General features: G+C 36.7%; 1 protein-coding gene across 2 annotated transcripts in view; it reads right to left on the bottom strand.

Moving 5' to 3' along the window:
* The window catches only part of LOC105488621 (platelet derived growth factor C), a 221,262-nt gene that overhangs the window by 47,435 nt on the left and 148,791 nt on the right, over window positions 1-25,036 (bottom strand). For both annotated transcript variants that reach the window (XM_011752841.3, XM_071092900.1), the window contains exon 3: window positions 4,527-4,707. In XM_011752841.3, coding sequence (XP_011751143.1) covers window positions 4,527-4,707 — 181 coding nt within the window. The remainder of the gene's footprint in view (window positions 1-4,526; window positions 4,708-25,036) is intronic.

The raw sequence follows: 25,036 nt of genomic DNA, 5'->3' as shown, positions 1-25,036 counted from the left end.
TTGAGGAAAAGAAGAGTGGGTAAATCATCTTACAAGGGTGAACATAATTTTTAATGGCAACCTGTGTGGCAAAAACTGTTTCTGAAAATTCTAACTAATGTATTAAAACTCTGCCTCTAAGACACATGGTAATCAGAACCAAGGAGTATTAAATGTTGACCAGAACCAGATATCCATTTATATTCCCAAATAAGGCTACAGGGCTATCTCTTTACCTGTGAAATACAAAGAATTTTAAAATCAACTTTACCCATAATTTGTCCTAGAAAAAAATGTGATTAAACTCACTTAAAATTTTTTCTGTATATTAATGCATGCAAAATATTCATTGGGTTGATTATAAAAAGCAGATGTTAACTGTATATACTAATGTTTATAAAATCATTAGCATGCACTAAATTCTTTAACTTCAGTGGATGTCCCACTAATTCCCACTCCTCACTGCTTTCCCTAAAAAGAAAACCAGGCAATTCTTTAACTAATGCAAGAATGTGTCTTTGGTAATATAGCCTAAGGTATTAGGACAGCAGAGTATCTGGTGTCATTACTGTGAGTCTACTGCTTTTCAGTTTATGAATTATCTCTGTTGTGTGACAGGAACAAAGGTGACATATAATAAATAGGAAGGTACTATAGCTCTCTGTGGGTTTTAGACAACTCTAAGATGAAATGACTGAATTTCTATGAAATCTTTTTTGTTTAATTTATTTTTTTTAATTATTATTATACTTTAAGTTCTAGGGTACATGTGCATAATGTGCAGGTTTGTTACATATGTATACTTGTGCCATGTTGCTGTGCTGCACCCATCAACTCATCAGCACCCATCAACTCATCATTTACATCAGGTACAACTCCCAGTGCAATCCCTCCCCCCTCCCCCCTCCCCATGATAGGCCCCGGTGTGTGATGATCCCCTTCCCGAGTCCAAGTGATCTCATTGTTCAGTTCCCACCTATGAGTGAGAACATGCGGTGTTTGGTTTTCTGTTCTTGTGATAGTTTGCTAAGAATGATGGTTTCCAGCTGCATCCATGTCCCTACAAAGGACACAAACTCATCCTTGTTTATGGCTGCATAGTATTCCATGGTGTATATGTGCCACATTTTCTTAATCCAGTCTGTCACTGATGGACATTTGTGTTGATTCCAAGTCTTTGCTATTGTGAATAGTGCCGCAATAAACATACGTGTGCATGTGTCTTTATAGCAGCATGATTTATAATCCTTTGGGTATATACCCAGTAATGGGATGGCTGGGTCATATGGTACATCTAGTTCTAGATCCTTGAGGAATCGCCATACTGTTTTCCATAATGGTTGAACTAGTTTACAATCCCACCAACAGTGTAAAAGTGTTCCTATTTCTCCACATCCTCTCCAGCACCTGTTGTTTCCTGACTTTTTAATGATCGCCATTCTAACTGGTGTGAGATAGTATCTCATTGTGGTTTTGATTTGCATTTCTCTGATGGCCAGTGATGATGAGCATTTTTTCATGTGTCTGTTGGCTGTATGAATGTCTTCTTTTGAGAAATGTCTGTTCATATCCTTTGCCCACTTTTTGATGGGGCTGTTTGTTTTTTTCTTGTAAATTTGTTTGAGTTCTTTGTAGGTTCTGGATATTAGCCCTTTGTCAGATGAGTAGAATCTTAATAAGCAGCTACAATGTGAATGGCATTGTGCTAGGCACTCCTGCCAAATCCCAATGCAGAAAGTTAATTGTCTATTATAAACTAGTAGTTAATATTATTTTTATGATTACAAAGAAATCATTGTGGCCAGTGGAACCTATAGTGGCATTTTGCAGAGGCAGGTTTCTAATCAATGAGACCGTTGCCTCTGGGGAACTGAGTGTGCTGATAGGAAGTTTATCCAGAGCAAAAAGAAAAATAAAAGCATCAGAGATCATCCAGGAGCTTGGAGGGACCCGAGCAAATGCCTCAAGAACTTTTAAGTCGGCTGTCCAAGAGGCACACTTTCTTGCTTTAGGCTTTCATTAATCTGATACATAGATAAGATTGATGGATTGCACCCTGTTAGTAAAGTGTGGGTAGTGGAGGCGGTGCATGGAGGGAGGAGTGTAATTTAGGAGTACACAATGATAATTCAAAACATTCTGCAAGGCTCCACAGCATAACCACTTGTCAAATTCTAACTCATCAGATCTCACCCTTCTGCAGGCAGTTTATTAAGAGTAGAATGAATGTGGTGGTAAGTAGAGAGATGAATGGATATATGGAACCAAGGCAAAGGACAGGTGAAGAAATGGCAGGTTAATTGTCAAAGTAAATTTAAACACAGAAAAACCAAAGCTTGTGAGATTGTAAAAATTCATGTAATTTCTCCAGACAGCAATCTTAAAAATTAAAATCACCAAGTTATACTTATTAGGCACTGTAGGGTCCTACCTTCATGCTCTCCTGTTTCTTCCAGTCCAAAAGCCTATTGTTTTCCTAAACATAGTTTAACTACAAGAACTCCTATGCCTTTTCTCCCCACTTATCTCCATTATCTACGGCCCAGTATAGGTCAACGTAGTTGCCACACAAAGCCTGGCTCAATAGAGGCCAGGAGAGTCAACAATAGCCCACTGAAGTCCATACTGACAATTTACCAATCCATTTCAACAATCATTTAAAAATGTGGTGAATTCAATTCCAACAATGGAACCAATGACATACATTTGGCCTAAAGTCTCCCAGATGTGGTGTCTGGTCTCAGTCACAGAGAATCTCTGATAATAGGTCAACCCTGGTGACAAGGCCTTTCTTAGCCAAGAGGATGGATGGCACTTTCAATCAACCGTTGGGTTCTTACTTCATCACAAGGCTCATGAATCTGACAACATTCACACACATAGAGTAAATCCTCTATTAGTTAAGCTGGGTGACTGAATTGCACGATCAACTCAGCATTCAAGTATTTATTGAGAGACTATTATGTGCTCAGATCTGAGCTAGCTACTATAAATACCATACATACACTATGTCCACTATGTATATGTGTAGTACATACATATAGTATGCATTTATCTTTACATATTTGATTTAATGCATATAACTCCTTGGGTTACAAAACCAGAAAATCTATGTAGTCATAAAATCAGAAAAAAAAAACCCTTTAGTGGTGATATTTATACATTTTAGCTTTTGTGTTTTATTCCATAGGAGGACAGTAGATTGCTATTTATACACATTTAAATTAATATAATATGGAGAGAAGTTCATTTAAAATAGAAATAATATCCTTAATTTAAAGTTATTTTGTCACATGTTTGGGATGAATAAAAACCTTTGCTCTCACAAAGACTTGCTAGTGTGTTTTTTACTACAATTTAATATATTCCATATTTAAATATTTGAGAAATATTTCACTTTGTGAAAGTGTACCCATAGCCCTCAAGGCCACCCTAGCCTAAAAAATATTTAACTCACTAAGTTCTGTGAAACAAGATACTGTAAAAGTATATTAAATAGATTCTTAGTGGCTTTAATCAAGCAAATAATCGGTATTAAACTATTATCTAATAAAAACATACATTTCTGTCTATCATTAACATTTTTTATTTATAGGTAGAATTGTTTGTTACATTTTATTAAATTTAAATTTAAAAATATTAAAGTATTATATTGAACTTTAAAAAATTTTGGAAAGCCTGTAATCGCAGCACTTTGGGAGGCCGAGGTCATGAGGATCACGAGGTCAGGAGATCGAGACCATCCTGGCTAACACGGTGAAACCCCGTCTCTACTAAAAAATACAAAAAAATAGCCGGGCGAGGTGGCGGGCGCCTGTAGTCCCAGCTACTCGGGAGGCTGAGGCAGGAGAATGGCGTGAACCTGGGAGGCGGAGCTTGCAGTGAGCTGACATCTGGCCACTGCACTACAGCCCGGGTGACAGAGCGAGACTCTATCCCAAAAAAAAAAAAAAAAAAAAATTGGAAAGTAACAAAGAAAATGGTACAGAATACATACTGGCAAAAAGTATTTCAGAATGGAATACAATTTGGGATATCTTAAATAATCTACATAAGAAAACTGACCAAAGTTCAAAACTTATACACAAGTTATGACATTTATAACATACTTCAGAGATTTCTCCTTTAACTTCAACAATACATGATAAATGATTCTACTATTACTAAATGAATAAATTATTTTCAAAATTCTGTTTGCATTTTATTGTTTCTTTTTAGCTATACCCTTAACTAATACTTAAATTTTCTTTATTTAATCAGTTGCCTAGATAATATTTCATAGACTCCGGAGCAATCAAAAAGGGAAATTTCTGCTTAACAATACAATATAAATATAATATAAAATGGTAAATATTGATTTTATATTTTCTAATTTGCCTAATTAATTGCTGGCTTGGCATGTACAGAGTTTTTATTTACATAAAAAAGAAATCCCAGCTAGGTTCGTTTTCTGATTTTTTTTCTGATTCTCATGTGTAAGAGGAGAAAAATAAAAATAAACAAAGAGCTGATCGAGTTAAATAAGGGGATCTCAAAGTGGTACTTACTGGCATGACAATGTTGTAGTGGATGCAGAACCCTGGTTCAGAAGGAAAATATTCATCAGATACAAATCTTATCCTAATTTGATTTCCTTTAGAAATCTGTTTTCCTGGTACAGTACCAGAACCACACCAGCGCCCTAATATAGTTCCATCACTGGGTTCCTCAACTTCTACAAAATCATACCTGCAAAAAGACAAAGGGGAAAAGACATCATTTCATAATCTGTTATTCTGGCAATTACAAGTTTCCTGTCTGTGAATGCTATGACTTCATGGACCACGGCAATGAGTTAATCCAAAATTAAACTGGGAGCATGTAATTAAGTACTCTAAAGAAGAGACACAACTGAAAATGAGTCCCAAGTTAAAGAAATATGAGTCTATTTGGAGTCCTTAGTTTTTCTATTTATGAATTCCAAATTCACTAAATAACTATCCTAAAACTTAAACATTTTGTAAGGAGCAACCATATCTGACATTCAATTCATGAATTATTGAATATAATTTTCATTTGGACATGACACTGTGACTCCACCTTTAATACCTATTATTACTTTATTTTCTGAGAGTAACTCTTTCATCCAGCCAGGGGCCTTGGCTCTCTTTCCCCATCAGTGATGCAAGCTTTCCTAGAGCTACTTCATTGTATACGTATCTTTCGTACCTCACTTGGTACCATTCTTCCTTTCTGTGACCTTCCTGGGTGTTCTCAGCTTACTGTCATCTTTCTCTTTTTGATAAACACATATTTCTAACTAACCACATATGTGTATAAGTGATCCATCTTCTTAGGCTGTTAATCCTTGAAGAAAGGAACCAGTTCTTACATATTTCTATTTTATATTTCCCTACACACAGTATCTTAAACAGAGGAATAAGTGATTGTTTTAAACACGTGTCAACTTTTGGCTTGGAAGGTTTGGATCAGTGGTGCTCCCTGAGACCAGTGCTGCCCCATGACAGAGTGTTTCGGAAATCTGTAGAAACATTTTAGGTTGTCTCAATGATTGGGGGTGAGAAGGGCGTGACTGAAATGTAGCAGGCAAGGTCCACAAAAACTCAACACTGGAAAGTTCTGAAAATGAGTATTTGCCCCATGTCCTCCATGCCTTTCAAATATTTCACTGGACATTTCATGCAGGTGCAATTTCTACTACGGGTCATCTAAGTTTGGAAACTTACATCATCTCATGTATAAACGCATATATATTTTGCACTGCTTTAGGTAAGGTAAATTTTCAAGAAAGTCAACTATAGAGTAAGCTGAGGGAATTTTCTGTATTTTGTTTATAACTTTACTAAGAGTTACTCACTTGGAAAAACATGTCACTAACAGGAATGCTGGTTATACTATTTTCATTCCAACTAAAACAAACATATTCATATTAGTCTATATTTATAGCTGTTATTCACAATGAGTCTACTTAAAAGATGCTGACATCTTCCTTTATTTTTCTGGGGTAATTGTTACTGTTCATTTATATACTGAAACACGTTATTTTAAAATAAATTACTTTGTTATAGATTTATATAACATGCAGGCAATATATTTTTAAAACAATTTTGCATATAGATAGATAATTGCTTTTATGAATTGCATTTCAGAATATTAAACAGGGCATTGCAAAACTTTTGTTAAAAGGAAGTCTGACACGGTTGTAAACCACCGATAGATTTTTTTCAAAATTTTAAGTTCAGTAGATACCAGACTACCAAAAACACTACATTTTATGTAGTATTAAACATACAAAAGAAAAAGTTGCTGAAAAAAGACAAAGTGTATAATGAAACAATTATACTTATAAATCTGAAGTATCTAGAACTCTCTTATGGCATGGAACTTAAACTACTTCAGCTCCATTTTCCTCACTGGTAAACTGGGAAAACTGCTACCTAACTCAGAGATATGTGAAGAAAGGAAAAATGGGACAGCACATGTGCAGCACCTAAAACACTCTTTGCACAGAGTTGCCACTCAAGAAAGTTTGTCTCCCATCTCTGTCCTGCACCCCTCCCACCTCTGCACACCTACCTTTTAACATAACCTTAGAAGTTTAAAAGCAGTGAATAAGAAAACACAAAGACAAAGAGAAGATGTGATTTTGCTACATCACGTGAGAAGTCCAGGGTTATAAGTTACATATACATAAGCCAGACAGTATAACCATTCCAGGAGTTTTAGCGTATGTGTGTGCGGGATGTGGAAGGGTTGGACGGTGTGTGTGTGTGGTTTGGGGATGCTGGGTATAGCAGACGTACGTAGATATTTCAGATCTATCTGGTAGAAAAGTTGATAATTATCATTTTTATCAAATGGTAGTTTTTATATCAGGGTTGTCTACACGTGAAACAAAGCTTCTATTCATTTGTTCTGCTTGTTCTGTGCTTGGGAGGTGAGCCTGTGCGATGCAGGCTACCACCACTCATTCGACAGGGATTTATGAAGCACTGATTTGGCGCAAACTGTTCTGCTAGATTCTCAGGATACAAACACAAAACTATAGCTTTTTTGCGTTCTGGGTCCATAAAACACATTGGTAAGTGCTCTAATTAGAGTATGTAAGAAATACTGTGGAATAGTAGAAGAAAGAGAGTAATTTTATACAGTGAGATGAAGGTCAGCTTACAAAGGACTTCACATTTGGGCTTTCAATGAGTATGGATTGACAAGGGGTGAATGGGGTGGGGGATGAAAATGCAATCTAGCAATAAGTACAATACATACGATGTAATAGAAGAAAGAAAGGGCTAAGCATGGTCAATTGTGAATTGAGGGTGGGAAACAAAAATCAGATGGAGATCAAGGTGGACAAATAGATGCAGGTGAGAAGGTTTTGGTATTGCATGGTAATAAGATGTTAAATTGTTATTTGGTAGGCCAATATTGAAAACATGTAGGTACAATTCCAATGGGCTCGATGTCTCTTTAAAAATTTTGTCAATATTTTACAAAATGGAATTTCATAGAAAACCTGGATGTTTGGTTTTAAAAAAATTGAAGATCTGGTAATAATAAATGTCATTAGCTTCGTGTGACTCCACGAGGGCTCCTCTCCAGAATTCGTGTCAGCTTCAGCAAAGTAGATATCTTTGTTTACTTTACTGTCTTATCCTGAGCACCTACATCCCAGGCACATAGTAAACCCTGTGTCAGTATTTGGTGAGTGAAGGAATGAATACTTGGCCTCACAGCAACTGAGGCTGGGACTAAATGAAAAAAGCTTTACATGAGGCGTGTTCCTTCTAGGTTTTAAAAATCCCCATCTACTTTCTATGATTTAAAAAAATCCAGATTATCTTCATTTACTTATATTTGCCCTTTGGCATCTGAGTTGGCCACCCTTGCACTTAAGAGGCAGAGCCACTGGAGGTTTCGTATAGGGGAGTAACACAGACATGTAATCACCACATGTTCGAGGAATCTGAGGAAACAGTAACGTTTCAAGTGTGGGTCAAAAGAAAAGATCCTTTAACAAAAGCATCCTGAGAAGAAGCAGTCAGGGAAATAAGAGGGAAGCAACTGTGAGGGAGGGTGCAGAGGTTAAGGTAAGAGAGAAGAGAGAATTTCACCTGAAGCAGGAGTGGTCAATAATGCCAAGTGCCAAAGAAAGACCAAAGAGGTGAAAACTAAAAAGTATCATTGGATTTGGCATAAACTGCTTCAGCAGAACACACTGTGTACAAAATTTTCTTGAGACCATTTTTCAAAATAACCATTTTAATTTTTCTAATATAAAAAGCATTTATCTAAAGAGAAAATAATATTCTCTTCAGGAAGTCTAAAATTAACATCTCACATAGCTACTTTACTTTATATAATTTTCTTTTTATTTCTGTTTAAAGATAAACTACCTCATATGTTATATGATCTGTAACTTCTTTAAAAGTTTTTTTAAAAGGGTTTTAAGGACAGAAATATCTAGATTAAAATGTTAACACTTCATTAAGAACAAAAATATCTTAACTTGTGCCTTATCTAATTGATGTCGATACAAAATCCACTGTCCTGTAAACAGGAGAAGGGTGATAAGCATATTATTATTATTTCATGAAGATTTCCAACTGAATTTGATACTATTTAGAAAATAATCCTTATGAAAATTTCTGGATTTGCAGCGAGACAGCTGGCAACTAATTCTTACATGCTCATGCAAGTCTAGTGCATATATTTATGACAGTGCTTTGAAAAATCTATATGGTTTTGTACTCCATAAAGTTTAAATGAAATTAACATCTAATAAGGTGCTGTGTTCTTTGTCTATAAAACAGTAGAACTTAGCACATGCTACTAATTGTTTCATAGTAAATTAGGCATTTCGAGATTTTCTCAGAACTCGTGTCACACAAAAATATAAAATTCTAAAATTCATGCAATTATTCTACCATTAATTTTTATGGTCATACACAATAACTATTAAGATGTCTATGGAATTTAAAGTTATTAATGAAATAATTATTTACACACACACAGACACACACCATTGCCACTTGATTCCATATTTCCTTTCAACTTGTTTGGGAATGCAAAGTGAGGACAGAAAAATAATAATGCATTAAATCAAGTCGTCTGCTTTAACAACTTGGTATTTCTCTTATTTTCTGACACAACACCATTGGCAGAATATGAGATTCATAGCAAAGGTTGGTTGGCTGATGTATGCTAACAGCTCAAACATCAAGGAGAGAATGAAGAGAGAAAACAATGATGAAAAACATATCTGTGGGCCATAGCCAAATGAAAGGGGGATGATAAAACTGAGCAGTACTGACACATCAAAGTGAAATCACAAAAGACAGTCATCCTTACATTCAGAAATCTACACATGCCTAGGTGACTGTTCTGGAGACACGGTAATCCTTATAATACGCTCTCAGGTATTAATTTCCAATGTGCACAATTGCCCACGTCAGTATTTAAAGGATTTACTAAAACTATTTTATGAGCCAATCAAACATCACTTTCTCATGGCAACATGATACAGAGCATACAGGGCTAAGTGGTTTATAATGATCACTCCCTTTCTCTAACACACCCCTGGGGATCTGTGGAGGATTTATGTTCTTTTATGTTTAACAAACAAGTCTGGTGTTGTAGACAAAATTTTCGTTCTCATGTGGGAATTAAAAAACTGAGGCCATGAGGACGTCCTTCTTACTCCTGAGAATTTTAAGGAGTATACCCAAGAAATGAATTCATTAGTAAACATAATTGTCTGACACTCAGCTTCTTTCAGCAAAAATAAACCAAGCCTGCAAAACAGGCTGTTTCTAGTTCATGCTAACTAAAACCCTGTCAATTAAATCTACCCCATGAATTATCAAACCTGTCGGTAGTGTGAAACCCTGCCAGCAGATGAATGTGGATTTTAAAAAGGCCCAGCCCTGCAAATGTCAACTGGAGTCTGAGCCTGTTGAGAAAGGTAATAAAATTAAGAAGATGACAAACATTCTCCAGTGGGCATTGGCTTATATTTTAATCTAGCAGAATGCAACTGGTACACAAAAATAGAAGTTTTAGATTCCCACTTCGACAGCAAATTGTTTATCTATGCTTTAAATTATAATAAAAGTAATTTAAAAAAAATAATAATTACATTTATTAAGTGATTCCTATGTGGCAGACACTGTTTTTCTAATGCACTTTTTATATAGTAACTCATTTAATCCTCACAATAATCATAAAAATTAACACTTTTCCTCCATCCAGTCTATTAGTTACAAAATATAGAAAAGCAAAGTAACTTGGCCAAGGTCACACCAGCAACTAACTGTAAAGCAAAAGCTTCACTTTCAGGAATCAAATCTTAGAGCCCATGCTCTTAAGTGCTAAGCCATACTGCTTATTATATTTAAAATATGCCTATATAATTATATCTGCTTTATTTTAAGGCCTAACTGCAGAGAATTTCTGTATCTGTATTTGGATTGGCCAAATGGTCTTGTTCAGCGACTGGAGAAATATTAGGGCTGTACAGATAAAACTGAGTAGTCAACTTGGTAATTTGGGCCTATAAATTTTATAGATATTTTAATTAATTCAGTAATATTTATGAACAGCCACTCTAAATTCTTTATGAAGAGTTTTAAACCCACATGGAAATGTGTAAGTAAAACCAACAGGCATGCTTCACAGGACTCACAACACATGAATGGGTAATTCTCATGAAACCATGAAGAGTTCTACTTGTGAGAAATGCTTACAAATGTTATGTGGAGAGAAACTAATCATTTAAAATTATGTTATTACTAAAAAACCTACAAATATATAAACCATGAGGTCAACTTACAAAGCTAGAAAAATTAAGCAAATCAAAAGAAAATATCAGGTGAAAATTAATAAAGACAAAAGCTATAAGGATTCCTGAAGGATCTAGAACTAGAAGTACCATATGACCCAGCCATCCCATTACTGGGTATATACCCAAAGGATTATAAATCATGCTGCTATAAAGACACACGCACACGTATGTTCATTGCGGCACTATTCACAATAGCAAAGACTTGGAATCAACACAAATGTCCATCAGTGACAGACTGGATTAAGAAAATGTGGCACATATCCACCATGGAATACTATGCAGCCATAAACAAGGATGAGTTTGTGTCCTTTGTAGGGACATGGATGCAGATGGAAACCATCATTCTCAGCAAACTATCACAAGAACAGAAAACCAAACACTGCATGTTCTCACTCATAGGTGGGAACTGAACAATGAGATCACTTGGGCTCGGGAAGGGGAACATCACACACCGGGGCCTATCATGGGGAGGGGGGAGGGGGAAGGGATTGCATTGGGAGTTATACCTGATGTAAATGACGAGTTGATGGGTGCTGATGAGTTGATGGGTGCAGCACACCAACATGGCACAAGTATACATATGTAACAAACCTGCACGTTATGCACATGTACCCTAGAACTTAAAGTATAATAATAATAATAAAAGAAAACTTAAAAAAAAATATAATCAAAATTAAAGTTAAAATTCAGAATTAAAACAAAAAGCTGATTCTCAACAAGGGGTTAGAGAGAGAGAATAAATCGAGAGTTTACCAAGTTAGCAATGAGGAAGAAGATATAATCACAGATAAGAATATATTTTAAAAGTATAAGTATGTTTTACGTAACTTTATGCTAATTAAACCTAAAAAAGTAGATAAAATGGATGACTAAGAAAATGTAAATTACCAATATTTACTGAAAAAGAAAAAGTTAAGAGACTAATAACTCTAGAAGAAATGAAAAGGACTGTCAAGGATTGCTTGGGAGGTCAGGAGTGCAAGACTAGCTTGGGCAACATGGAAAGATTCTGTCTCCCTCTCTCTTAAGAAAAAAGATGCAGTAACATGGAGTTTCATAGAAGAGTGCTATTTAACTCTAAAAGAACATATCATTCCAATTTTATATAAACAATTGAAAAAATTAATGAGTGCAGCTATCTTCCCCACTACTTTTTAAAATGCTAGGCTAGCGCTGGGCGCGGTGGCTCACGCCTGTAATCCCAGCACTTTGGGAAGCTGAGGTGGGTGGATCACCTGAGGTCAGGAGTTTCAGACCAGCCTAGCCTACATGGCGAAACCCCATCACTACTAAAAGTACAAAAATTAGCCAGGCGTGGTGGCGGGTGCCTGTAATCACAGCTATTTGGGAGGCTGAGGCAGGAGAATTGCTTGAACCCAGAAGGCAGAGGTTGCAGTGAGCTGAGATCACACCACTGCACTTCAGCCTGGGCAACAAGAGCAAGGTTCCATCTCCAAACAAACAAACCAACCAACAAACCAACCTAGGCTAAATCTTGCATCAGGGTTCTTTGAAATGGCAATACTAGATATTAAAAATTAAGACTAATATCACTCTTAAATAGAATAAAATGCAAAAATTCCCAAGTAAAATTTAATCAAATATGATTTGATTAAAAGATGATTTGATTAAAAGATATACAGGCATAACTTGTTTTCTTGCACTTCACAGATACTGCATTTTTTACAAGTTGAAAGTTTATGGCAACCCTGTGTCATCAAAAGTAAGTCTTACGGAAGCCATTTTTTTTCTAACAGCATGTGCTAACTTTGTGTCCCCGTGTCACATTTTGGTAATTTGCACAATTATTTTAAGCTTTTTCATAATTACTATATATGTTATGGTGATTTACAATCAGTGATCTTTGATGTTACTAATTGTTTTTGGGTGCCACAGACTGAATTTATATAAGATGGTGAACTTAATAAATGGATGTGTTCTGACTGCTCCAGAGACCGGCTGTTCTCCTTCCCTCTCCCTCTCCTTGAGCCTCCTTATTCCCTGAGATACAAGAATATTGGAATAAGGCCAATTAATAACCCTAAAACGGCCTCTAAGAGTTCAAGTGAAAGAGTCACTGTCTGACTTTAAATCAAAAGCTAGAAAGAATGTCGCTTACTGAGGCAGGCATGTTGAAAGCCAAGACAGGATGAACGCCTGGTCTCTTGCACCAGTTAGACAAGTTGTGACTGCAAAAGAAAAGTTCTTGAAGGAAATGATGAGCACTACTCCAGTGAGGACACTAATGATAAGAAGGGAAAACAGCTCCATTGCTGAGTTGGAGAAAGTGTGAGTGGCCTGGATAGAAAAATCAAACCAGCCACAGCATTCCTAAGCCAAAGCCTATTCCAGAGCAAAACCCTAACTCTCTTCAATTCTATGAAGGTGAGAAGGGTAAGGAAGCTACAGAAGAAAAGCTGGAAGCTAAGAGAGGTTGCTTCATGAGGTTAAATGAGAGAAGCCATTTTCATAACATAAAACTGCAAGGTTAAGCAGCAAGTACTGACGAAGAAGCTGTAGCAGGTTATCCAGAAGATCTAGCTAAGATAACTGATAAAGGTGGATATGCTAAAACACAGATTTTCAGTGTAGATGAAACAGTCTTCTATTGGAAGAAGATAACATCTAGTACTTTGATAGCTAGAGAATGACTTCAAAGTTTCAAAGGACAGGCTGACTCCCTTGTTAGGGGCTAATGCATCTGGTGACTTTATGTTGAAGCTAATGCTCATTTACCATTCCAAAAATGCTAGGGCTGTTAAGAATTACGCTAAGTCTACTCTGCCTATGCTGTATCAATGGAACAACAAAGCCTGGATGATGGCACATTTGTTTACAGCATGGTTTCCTAAATATTTTAAACTTACTACTGCTCAGAAAAAAAGATTCTTTCAATATATTACTGCTCATTGACAATACACTTGGTCACTCAAGAGCTCTGATGGAGATGTACATACAAGGAGATTTATGTTTTCATGCCTGCTAACTCAACATCTATTCTGCAGTCCATGGGCCAAGGAGTAATTCTGACTTTTAAGTCTTATTACGTAAGAAACATATTTCATAAGGTAATAGCTGCCATGGATAGTAATTCCTCTGGTGAATCTGAGCAAAGTAAACTGAAAATCTGGAGAGGATTCACCATTCTGGATGCCATTAACATTTGTGACTGATGGGAGGAGGTCAACATATCAACATTAACAGGAGTTTGGAAGAAACTAGTTCCAATCTTCACGGATAAATCTGAGAGGTTCAAGACTTTGGTGAAGGAAGTAACTGCACAGGTGGTGGAAATAGCAAGAGAACTAGAATTGGAAGTTGAACCTGAAGAGGTAAATGAATTGCTGCAATTTCATGATAAACATTGAACGAATGAGGAGTTGCTTCTTATGGATGGGTAAACAAATTGTTTCCTCAAGGTTGAAATTTTTCCTGGTGAAGATGCCATGAACATTGTTGAAATGGCAACAAGGGATTTAGAATATTCCATAAACTTAGTTGATAGAGCAGCAGCAGGGTCTGAGAGAACTGACCTACAATTGTGAAAGAAGTTCTACTGTGGGTAAAAGGCTAGCAAATAGCACTGAATGCTACAGAGAAATATTTCATGGAAGTAAGAATCAATCAACATGTCAAAGTTCATTGTTGTCCTATTTTAATAAACTGCCACAGCCACTCCAGCCTTCAATAAGCACCACCATGATCAGTCAGCAGCCACCACATTGAGGCAGGATGTGAGCAAAAAGATGACAACTCAAATTTCTGATATAACGCTACTGCATACTTAATAGACTACAGTATTGTGTAAACGTAAGTTTTATAAGTACTGAGAAACTAAAATATTCATGTGATTTTAACTGTGATATTTGCTTTATTGCAGTGAGCTGGTACCTAACCAACAATATCTCCAAGGTATGCCTGTAATACTTCATGACTGAGTATGGCTTTAGTTCATGAATATGAAGATGAACTAAGAATGACCCTTCAGAATAGTAAGAGGAGAAAAGCTGTATGATCACACTCATAAACACTGAAACAATGTAATAAAATCAACAACTTAGATAAAAACTGGGTAAACTGTGAATAGCATAAAATTTCAAATCAAGGTAAAAACATTATTTAACAGAAACTACAGGCATTATATTGGATCAAATTAAAGGTCATTCTCATTAAAGTCAGAGCAAAGTTAGGGCTGGCCATTCTCACCATTAGTTTCCAATATTTTGGAAAAAGGCTCTAGCTGTTTTAGTAACAGAATAAGATAAAAAGTTGTAATAGATACAGAAGGGACAAACGATCCTTAGTTAATAATAGATTCCCATGAGAACAGATTGTGGTTGGGTAAGCACAGAGGCTAGAAGAGCCTGGCAATAATTCAGGAGTGGGACAAGATGGCTTGGAGTATATATAGTATGAAAGTTGAGACATCCCAAGGAATGTTGCATGTTGTGTGTGTGTGTGTGTGTGAATGTGTGTGAGAGTGTGAGTATACAATTTTTTTTGAAACAGCCTCACTCTGTCATACAGGCTGGAGTGCAGTGGTGCAATTACAGCTCACTGCAGCTTCCATCTCTTGAGCTTAAGCAATTCTTCCCATCCCAGCCTCGCAAGCAGCTGGGACTACAGGTGCGAGGCATCACACCTGAATTTTTTTTTTTTGTAACTTTTTGTAGAGATAGGGGTCTCACTATATTCCCCAGGCTGGTTTCAAACTCCTGGATTCAAGTGATATACCCACCTCGGCCACCCAACGTGCTGGAATTACAGATGTGAACCACCACTCTGTATGTATATTTATTTTAAGTTATCTTTTTGAGACAGGGTCTTGCTCTGTTGCCCAGGTTGGAGTACAGTGGCATGATCTTGGCTCATTGCAACCTCTGCCTCCTGGCTTCAAGTGATTCCCATTCCTCAGGCTCTGGCATAGCCAAGATTACAGGTGTGCACCACCATGGCCTGGCTAATTTTTTGTATTTTTAGCAGAGACAGGGTTTCTCTATGTTCGTCAGGCTGGTCTCGAGCTAACTGATCTCCCTGCCTTGGCCTCTCAAAGTGCTGCGATTATAGGCTTGAACCACCATGCCTGGCTGCCAGTGTGGATATGCTTTTAAGGTAGATTTGACAGAACTTAGTGTGGGGTATAAGAGAATGACAGGGGTCAAAAATGATTCCAAAATTTCTGGCTTTTATAATCTATCTGGAACTAATAAGGGAATTCAGTAAAGGGACTGAATATAGCACCAATATACAAATATAAAAATTTTTTCTTTATGACAGAGAAAAACAAAACCATTTGAATAGGGATAAAAATGTCTTTCACAGTGAAATTTAAAAAGTGGCCTGTAATCCCAGCAGTTTGGGAGACTGAGGCGGGCAGATCACAAGGTCAGGAGATCGAGACCATACTAGCTAACACGGTGAAACCCTGTCTCTACTAAAATTACAAAAAATTAGCCAGGCGTGGTGGTGGATGCCTGTAGTCCCAGATGATCAGGAGGCTGAGGCAGGAGAATAGCGTGAACCCAGGAGGCGGAGCTTGCAGTGAGCTGAGATCATGCCACTATACTCCAGCCTGGGCGACAGAGCGAGACTCCATCTCAAAAAAAAAAAAAGTGCGTAGTTATAAATTTAACCAATAAAGTGTGAATACTATATGAGGAAGCACATACAACATTACTGATTGACAAAAAGGCATGAATTTATTTTTATCAAAATCACAATAAGCCTTCTAAAATATTCATATACAATAATAAACATAAACATCAACATGTAATGCATACAATTAACCAGAAACTTCATAAATATCAACTCATCCAATCTTCAAACACAACCCCATCTGGTTACTGTTATTATACCCACCTTAGACATACACAGAAATTACGTAACAAGGGAAAACTCTTAGAGGTAAGAGTAATAGACCTGGAGAAGAAATCTTACTCTAAGCTTCAGAGCTCATATTTTTTTTTTTTTTTTTTGAGATGGAGTTTTGTTCTTGTTGCCCAGGCTGGAGTGCCATGGTGCAATCTTGGCTCACTGCAACCTTTGCCTCCCAGGTTCAAGCGATTCTCCTGCCTCAGCCTCCCGAGTAGCTGGGATTACAGGCACAGAGACGAGGTTTCTCTGTGTTGGTCAGGCTGGTCTCAAACTCCTGACCTCAGGTGTTCTGCCTGCCTTGTCCTCCCAAAGTGCTGAGATTATAGGTGTGAGCCACAGCGCCCCACCCAGAGCTCATATTCTTAACCATTACATGATAGTTCTCCAACTAAACAGGACAGAACAAAGAATCACCCAGTTTAAAAATGTCACTACTGGCCAGGCACAGGCTGGCTCATGCCTGTAATCCTAGCACTTTGGGAGAGGGAGGTGAGAGGATCACCTGAGGTCAGGAGTTCAAGACCCACCTGGACAACATAGCAAGACTCTGTCTCTAAGTTTAAAAATAAAAATAAAATAAAATGTGACTGTTCATTATCCACTTCTGAAAATTCTAATTTAAACTATCCAGACCCTTATCTGCAAAATGAGGAAAATATTCATTAACTCACAAGATTGTTGCGAAGATTCAACAGAGGGAGAACGTATATAAAGCGTTTAGCATAGTGCCTAACAATAAGTTACTCAATAAGTGATAGTTTTGTTTTGTTCCATTCTGATTATTGCTATTATTGCAACAATACATGCAACCTATGGAAGACTTCACCTCTGTGGCAGAGCAGATCACAAAGCTCCTCATGAACAGATCACTACTTCTTAAAAAAAAAAATTTTAATTGAAAAATACAATAGTGTGAGTTTATGGGGTACAATGTTATGTTGTGAACACTGTTGGTGGGAAGGTAAACTAGTGCAGCCATTATGGAAAATACTGTGAAGGCTCCTCAAAAGACTAAAAACAGAACTACCATATGACCCAGCAATACCACTACTCAGTATATATCCACTGCAATCAATATGTTGAAGAGACATCTGCACTTCCTTGTTTGTTTCAGCAGTATTCACAGTAACCAAGATATTCAAGTAACCTAAGTGTCCATCAACAAATAAATGGATAAAGAAAGTGTAGTATATATAAACATTGGAATACTATAGAAAGAAGAAAGAAGAAAATTTTTCATTCATGACAACATGAACGGAACAGGACATTATGCAAGGTGCAATAAGCCAGCCAAAGAAAGACAAATACTGAATGATCTCACTTATATGTGGAATCTAAAAAAGTTGCTCTCATAGAAACAGAGATTACAAAGGTGGTTACCAGACACTAAAGGGAGCTGGAATGGATGGGGAAAGAGAAGATGTTGATCAAAGGGTATGAAGTTTTCGTTAGACTGTAGGAGTAAATTTTAGTAACCTATTGTGCTACACGGTGAGCAAAGATCACTAATTTCAACTAAAGAGGCTCCGAAACCAGGTTTTTGCCCTTCGTATCTGTAGGAGTAACTGTCCTGAATTTAAACCATCTAGAACAATGTAAATATATATATACACACACACACACATACACACGTTTGCTTTAATTAACACTCGTTCTCTTCATTGTAGAAGACAGATTCATCAACAACTAGCAAAAATATTGAGTACTTAATTTTTGTTTCTGCATTTTGTAACCCACAGGATTAAGTACATTCATGTATAAAAAGTGCTCACCTAGCTGGCTCAGTATTTCTTTCCTATGACTGATCAGTTCCTGAAATGTGATTACCTATCTTCAGTCAGCTACCATCTGTGTGTAGATATGCACTTTTATGGAAACATCACCTCATACTAATGTACTGTTACTGAAATAATGCCAAGATCTAGGCATCGAATACTACTATGTTAACGGAGAGATGGCTTCCATGACAAAGGACACTATTCATGGTCCTCTCTCTTCTAAGGACCGCTTTCTGTACTCTTCACGACAGACTTTCTTGTAATTAAGTTTTATAAAAACCTCATTAATATTTAGGCCTACTGGGTGTGATGCCTTGTGGTATGTGGCTATCTATAGAGCATATGTAGAGTGAGTCACTATTAAATTAGTCAGAATTAAATAACAGTTCATAGTCATAATGCCTTAATACATGTGCCAACAACTGAATCACTGCATTATTGAAGGAAATTTGAGAAATTAAATTTAAGAAATCAAATTAACATATTTAGATTTAAGTAAAATTTCTACCTCATGGGTTATCATTTTGCCATTTCCCCTTCTACTTTGAAAACAGTAGAGGTAGGCAGATGCAGGAAAAGGGTAGGTCCTCCTCAAATGCATTCCAACTACTGAGTTTAGGGTATCTAGGAATATAGAGATGGGAATGTCCACATTAAGGCTTACTTTAAGGGCACAAAAATTTAAGGCCAGGTGTGGTGACTCATGTCTGTAATCCCAGTACTTTGGGAAGCCAAGGTGGGAAGACTGCTTAAGCTCAGGAGTTCCAAGAATAGCCTGGGAAAGATAGTGAAACCCCATTTCTATCAAAAAATACAAAAAAAAAAAAAATTCCAGGCTGGTGATGCCTGCCTGTAGTCCCAGCTACTGGGGAGGCTGAGGTGGGAGGATCACTTGAGAATGGGAGGTTGAGGCCTGTAGTCCCAGCTACTGGGGAGGCTGACGTGGGAGGATCACTTGAGAACGGGGTTGAGGCTGCCGTGAGCCATGATCTCACCACTGCACTATAGACTTTCTGACAGAGCAACACCCTGTCTCTAATAATAATAATAATAATAATAATATAAGCAAGAAGGGCTATAAATATATTCTCTCACCTACCCAATGGCAAGAGTGTTCCAGGTATAAGAAACTCGTAGTTTACGCTCTATCGGCAGAGACTCTATAGGTTGCTGCTTCTTGGTACACTGTTTTCCTACCAACCAAATTATGTTCTTTGAATAGCTAAATAGTGTTGCTTAAACATATCTATAAAAAGTCACGACCATGTTAGTATGATTATGCAATTTCCCCTTTTTGTCTTTAAAGACAGTCTCACTCTGTCATCTAGACTGGAGTGCAGTGGTACAATCATAGTTCATTGTAACCTTTAACTCCTAGCCCCAAGGGATCCTCCTGCCTCAGCCTCCCAAGTAGCTGGGACTACAGGAACACACTACCAGGCCTGGTTAATTTTTCAAATTTTTTTAGAGAAGGGGTCTTTATTGCCCAGGCTGCTGTTCAAACCCTGGCTTAAGCAATCCTCTCACCTTGGTCTTCCAAAGGGCTGGGATTACAGTCAGGAGCCACCATATCCAGCTTTGAGTTGTATATGTGAGCGTGTGTGTGTGTGTGTGTGTGTGTGTATATATATATATATATATATATATATATATATATTTTTTTTTTTTTTTAACATGGAGTTTCACTCTTGTTGCCCAGGCTGGAGTGCAGTGGTATGATCTCGGCTCACTGCAACCTCTGCTTCTCAGGTTCAAGAGATTCTCCCGCCTCAGCCTCCTTAGTAGCTGGGATGACAGGCACCTGCCACCTCGCTCGACTAATTTTTGTATTTTCAGTAGAGACAGGGTTTCACCCTGTTGGCCAGGTTAGTCTTGAACTCCTGACCTCAGGTGATCCACCCAGCTTGGCCTCCCAGAGTATTGCGGTTACAGGCATGAGCCACCGTGCCGTTGCAATTTTTGGTGACTGTAAAGGAAATTATTTTCTGTTTAAGGTGAAGATGAGTCAAATTTTTATCATTTTACAATTAATCAAGGCATCTTTAAAGGATTTACTATAGGTTAGCTTCTTTCAACTTTTATCTACACTGTATTATTGCTACATTTGCAAAAGGTAGTGGATATGAATTTATAAAAAGCTGAGAGAAACATTTAAGTAGCATGATAATAAAATTTGAAAAGGATGTATTAAAGGTTTATCAAAGCAATACCATGACTTCAAGTCTGATTTTAAAGGAAAATATTTAAATAGCTGACTAGCAGCATAAGCCATTTTAATTCTCCATTTATATATATAAATTTACCTCTTGGTGATGTCTGTGAAAATGAAAAAAATGAGTTTGTTTTAGAATATACCAAAGTGAAATAAAAATATTGTTCCTTTTAGGATATTAGAGAATTTCAGGTACAGTTCCCAAATATGAGCATTTTAAAAGTATTTTCAGCATTTATGCTTAGTGAGTATCTATTCTATAATGAAATGGTTTCCTACAAATGCATCTGAAGAAATACTCTCTGAAGTTTAAGAAAAATTGTTTATTCAACATAATTCATTATTCAAAATTTGCCTTTAGTAAGAACAGATTGGCTGGGCGCGGTGGCTCACGCCTGTAATCCCAGCACTTTGGGAGGCCGAGGCGGGTGGATCACGAGGTCAGGAGATCAAGACCATCCTGCCTAATATGGTGAAACCCCCTCTCTACTAAAAATACAAAAAATTAGCCGGGTGTGGTGGCATGCACCTGTAGTCCCAGCTACTCAGGAGGCTGAGGCAGGAGAATTGCTTGAACCTGGGAGGGGGAGGTTGCAGTGAGCCGAGATCACACCACACTGCATTCCAATCTGGGTGACAAAGTGAGACTCCATCTCAAAAAAAAATAAAAAAGAACAGTTTGATAGACTTGTACTTTGACAAATGCAAACAACTGAGCAGAGCATTTCAATGCTCACTGCTGACTGATGATTCTAAGGAAGTAGGTGTTCAATATAAAAATGGCTTAGATTTCAGGTTCCACTTCAGCAAAATAAAAAACTAAATCCAATGGTCTAGAAGACCATTTTTTAAAATCTTACTTTTTTTTTTTTTCTGGTTTAAGAACAAAATCACATTTACCTTGATGTGTGCTGTTATGTCAAAAAATATGCAGCTTAGACTACATGTTATGTAATACACATTTATGTACACACATACACACACACACCCATTATTACAATTGCCAGAAGATTTTATTATTTTCCAAGGTCAATACAGCACTGTTATCACCAAAGACAGTAAGTTTCTACCAGTAACATTCAATCCATGGGAACCAAGTTTTAAAACACCAGTGTATGATGAGGTCCTTAAAGATTTGCTATTAGGAAACAAGAGTACACACATATACATATGGGAGTGTTGAGAGGCAAAGCAAATGTGCGACACAGTGGAGTCCTGGACTTTGCAAGGCCTCTCCTCTGAACATGCAAGCCAAAGATCAGGAGAGGGCCTCGTCCCATTGAGGCAAATGAAGCTACTTCCACTGGAAATGTTATATAATATAACACCTCTTCGTCATTCTGTCACTTTCACAAAACTCTTTCAAAGTGCTGATGGGTGAGGGAGCACTCTGGCTCTGGAGATCTCTGACTACTGCAGACCACAAGCGCCTTCTAACAAGACAAAATCCTTTTTCTTACACATTTTGCAGCGCAAATCACACTTTAAAAGGTCACCATTTAGAACATAAAAGCACACTTTGGGATACATCTGACATGTGACCCATCTCACTCTTCTGATATGAATTACGTCCTTTACTTTTTATCAGATATAGTGCCAATCAGAACAGTTTCAAGAAGTAATGACAGATGAGATTTGGCATCAAGACCGTGCTTAATAAGTGGAAGAGGTTTTAATTATCTAATGAAAACTCCATTAGTGTTCCAGATTTTCTAGGAAAGAAATTTACCTGTGTTTTCTAATTTAAGTTACAAGAATGACTCAAAGAGCTATCAGAAATTTTGACTGCTGTTTTGCTTTTTCTACCTTTTCTTCAGTGATCATTATAAAACTAATGTGTGTGTGTATATATATGTATATATGTAATTATGTATGTGTGTATATATATGTGTGTATATATAATTATATTCTGGAAATATAATTAACATGTGTGCATTTGTGGTATATTTAACGCACAGATAGAACAGGTAAAATTCTACTTACATCACTTTCATTTATATATTACTTCCTAAGTAAGCCTGTATCTACTTTAAGAATATTCATGATCAATCTATAAAATTAACCTCTTGGAATACTCTAAACAATATAAAAATATCCGGAAAAAATGCAGACTCCAGAGGCAGATTTAGCTAAAGTGGGTATATACGATTTTTTAAAATAAAATTTATTTAGCAATTTTAAGAAAATCAATCTTCACTAGAGAATGGGATTCTGTGGAAAATAAAACAAACTATTTAATGGAAATCTAGTGAAGTATAGACATTAATATCTTCTGAGACTTCAGATATTGAACAAAATAAAAACAATTTAACTTCTATTATGAGAAATTTAGAATTTGAGAAATTAGAAATAGAAGTCATCTTATTCTAATCATTGTTAAAAGTAGGAAAACAACTTTCTAACTCTTATGATCTACTAGGATCATCACTCTCATTTCCAATGCCAAGGGGTTTATGGAATACACAGGATTGTATTTTTCACAGAAATGGATTGTTGAACGAGGAATTAAAAAAAAGACTGCCATTTCTCAAGAAGCAAAACAAAACAAATATCTTCATGTAAAGGGAAGCATTTCAGATTGTTAGGTGATTTCGTCATTGTAATAAGTCCTGCTAAGGCGATTACTTCATATTTTGTAGCATGAAAAGAGAAATAAGAAATTCTAGGCTGAGTGCCCACTTGGCTAAATCTACCTTTCTGGGCAATATCCCTAGGCAGGGATTTTTTGGCCTTAGGTTTATTTTATTTTCTTTTTCTCACTTTAAAATTTTCCTCTTGCTCTCTATTTATTTATTTCTTTATCCTGTTAAAATTACCCCTTTAAAGTGCTTTAATATCTAGGATTCCTACCATATCCTTTGATAGGCTCTTGTGTCACCAGAAAATTTGGCAGTTTTTAACAGTTTCAAATATATCACTCACTTTATTTCCCTTTTTGTTCCATATGTTATTTCTTAGATTTTTCTCTCCTTGACAGAAGGGGTAGGATCGCTTTTAAATAAAAGCTATTATTATCTCGTGAGCTATATTCACATATTCAGAATTTTTATCTGCCCATTTATTTCACTGAGCCTCAATATTCCTCTCTGCAAACACCAAGAATCAATCATGCATCACTTCTCAATTTTATTAATCTTATAGACAACAAAAATAAAAATTAAGTACAAGAATCTCAAACCACTTGGCAGTGTGAGAACCTTCCCACTAGCACTATTTCAGTAATTTAATAGAACCAAATAGAAATTAGGGCCCATGACTTCAAAAATGTATCTGAAAAGCTGTGTTAATTGTTACACATAGAGGCAAAACTGAGGTCCAACAATTGGCCATTTGTAGCAATTTACTTACTCTGATTTCAATTACTAAGTTGTTTGTATTTTTATATAAATTAGAATTAAAATATGAAAAGTACACAATTAAGTGTCTTAAAATATACAGCAAATACAATTCTAAAAATAAGCTTTTTGAAGACAGGAACTGCATTAAAAAAAAAAAAAAAAAACAACCTTCATGTCCTCAGACCTTATCAACTGTCTGACACTATGGCATTAATATTAAACTGTTTCATTTGGTTGATATGAGAACTTACATACCTCAAACTACAAAGGAAAATAAAAGATAAGCAATGTGCATCCTTTCCCTGCCCCCACCACAAACTTCAGTTCAGCGATCTGATGAAATACAACTTTCCATTCTACATGTGGACCTTCGGGCAACTGAGTAATTGTGGGCTGCTTAGGGCTTTAGTCATTTTGGTCATTTAGTCATCTGTGGAGCTCAACCTGGGCGAGACAGTATATTTCACCAGATGGCAAATATGATCACATTTTTTGGTGCAGCAGCTCCAGCAATAATAGTCCTGTCATAGGTCAAGAACGTACTTTATATAACCAAGTTATGACTAATGGGTTCCAAGCACATACGGTGGGACATTTCATTGGATATTCTTAAAAACTATCTAATGGTGGCTTTGAAAATATTGAGCATGCAATTCTTTAAAACAAAAATTCCATGCTCAATATAGAAAAATGTGATGAATTAAGTTATTTACTACCAATACTATAACCTTCTCCACTTCACTTGACCCACTTCACTCCTCCTTCAGATTTCAGCTACATATTCCTCCTCAGAGATGCCTTCTGTGAGTCCTACAGGTGGAGACTGCAATGTGTTTGCAGCATGGTCCCTACCACACCCAAGACTGTTTAGAATTGTAATTTTTGTATACCTATCCCTTTACTACTCAACGCTTTCCAGAGGCCAGAGGCCCATCTAATAATCTTTGTATACCCAATATTTAGCATGGTATTTCCTCCGTACACAGAGAAAAATATGGTCATATAGTCCATT

Source organism: Macaca nemestrina, chromosome 3 (genome assembly GCF_043159975.1).
Source record: "Macaca nemestrina isolate mMacNem1 chromosome 3, mMacNem.hap1, whole genome shotgun sequence".
Classification (NCBI taxonomy): domain Eukaryota; kingdom Metazoa; phylum Chordata; class Mammalia; order Primates; family Cercopithecidae; genus Macaca; species Macaca nemestrina.
This window is presented reverse-complemented; position numbering and strand designations above follow the sequence as displayed.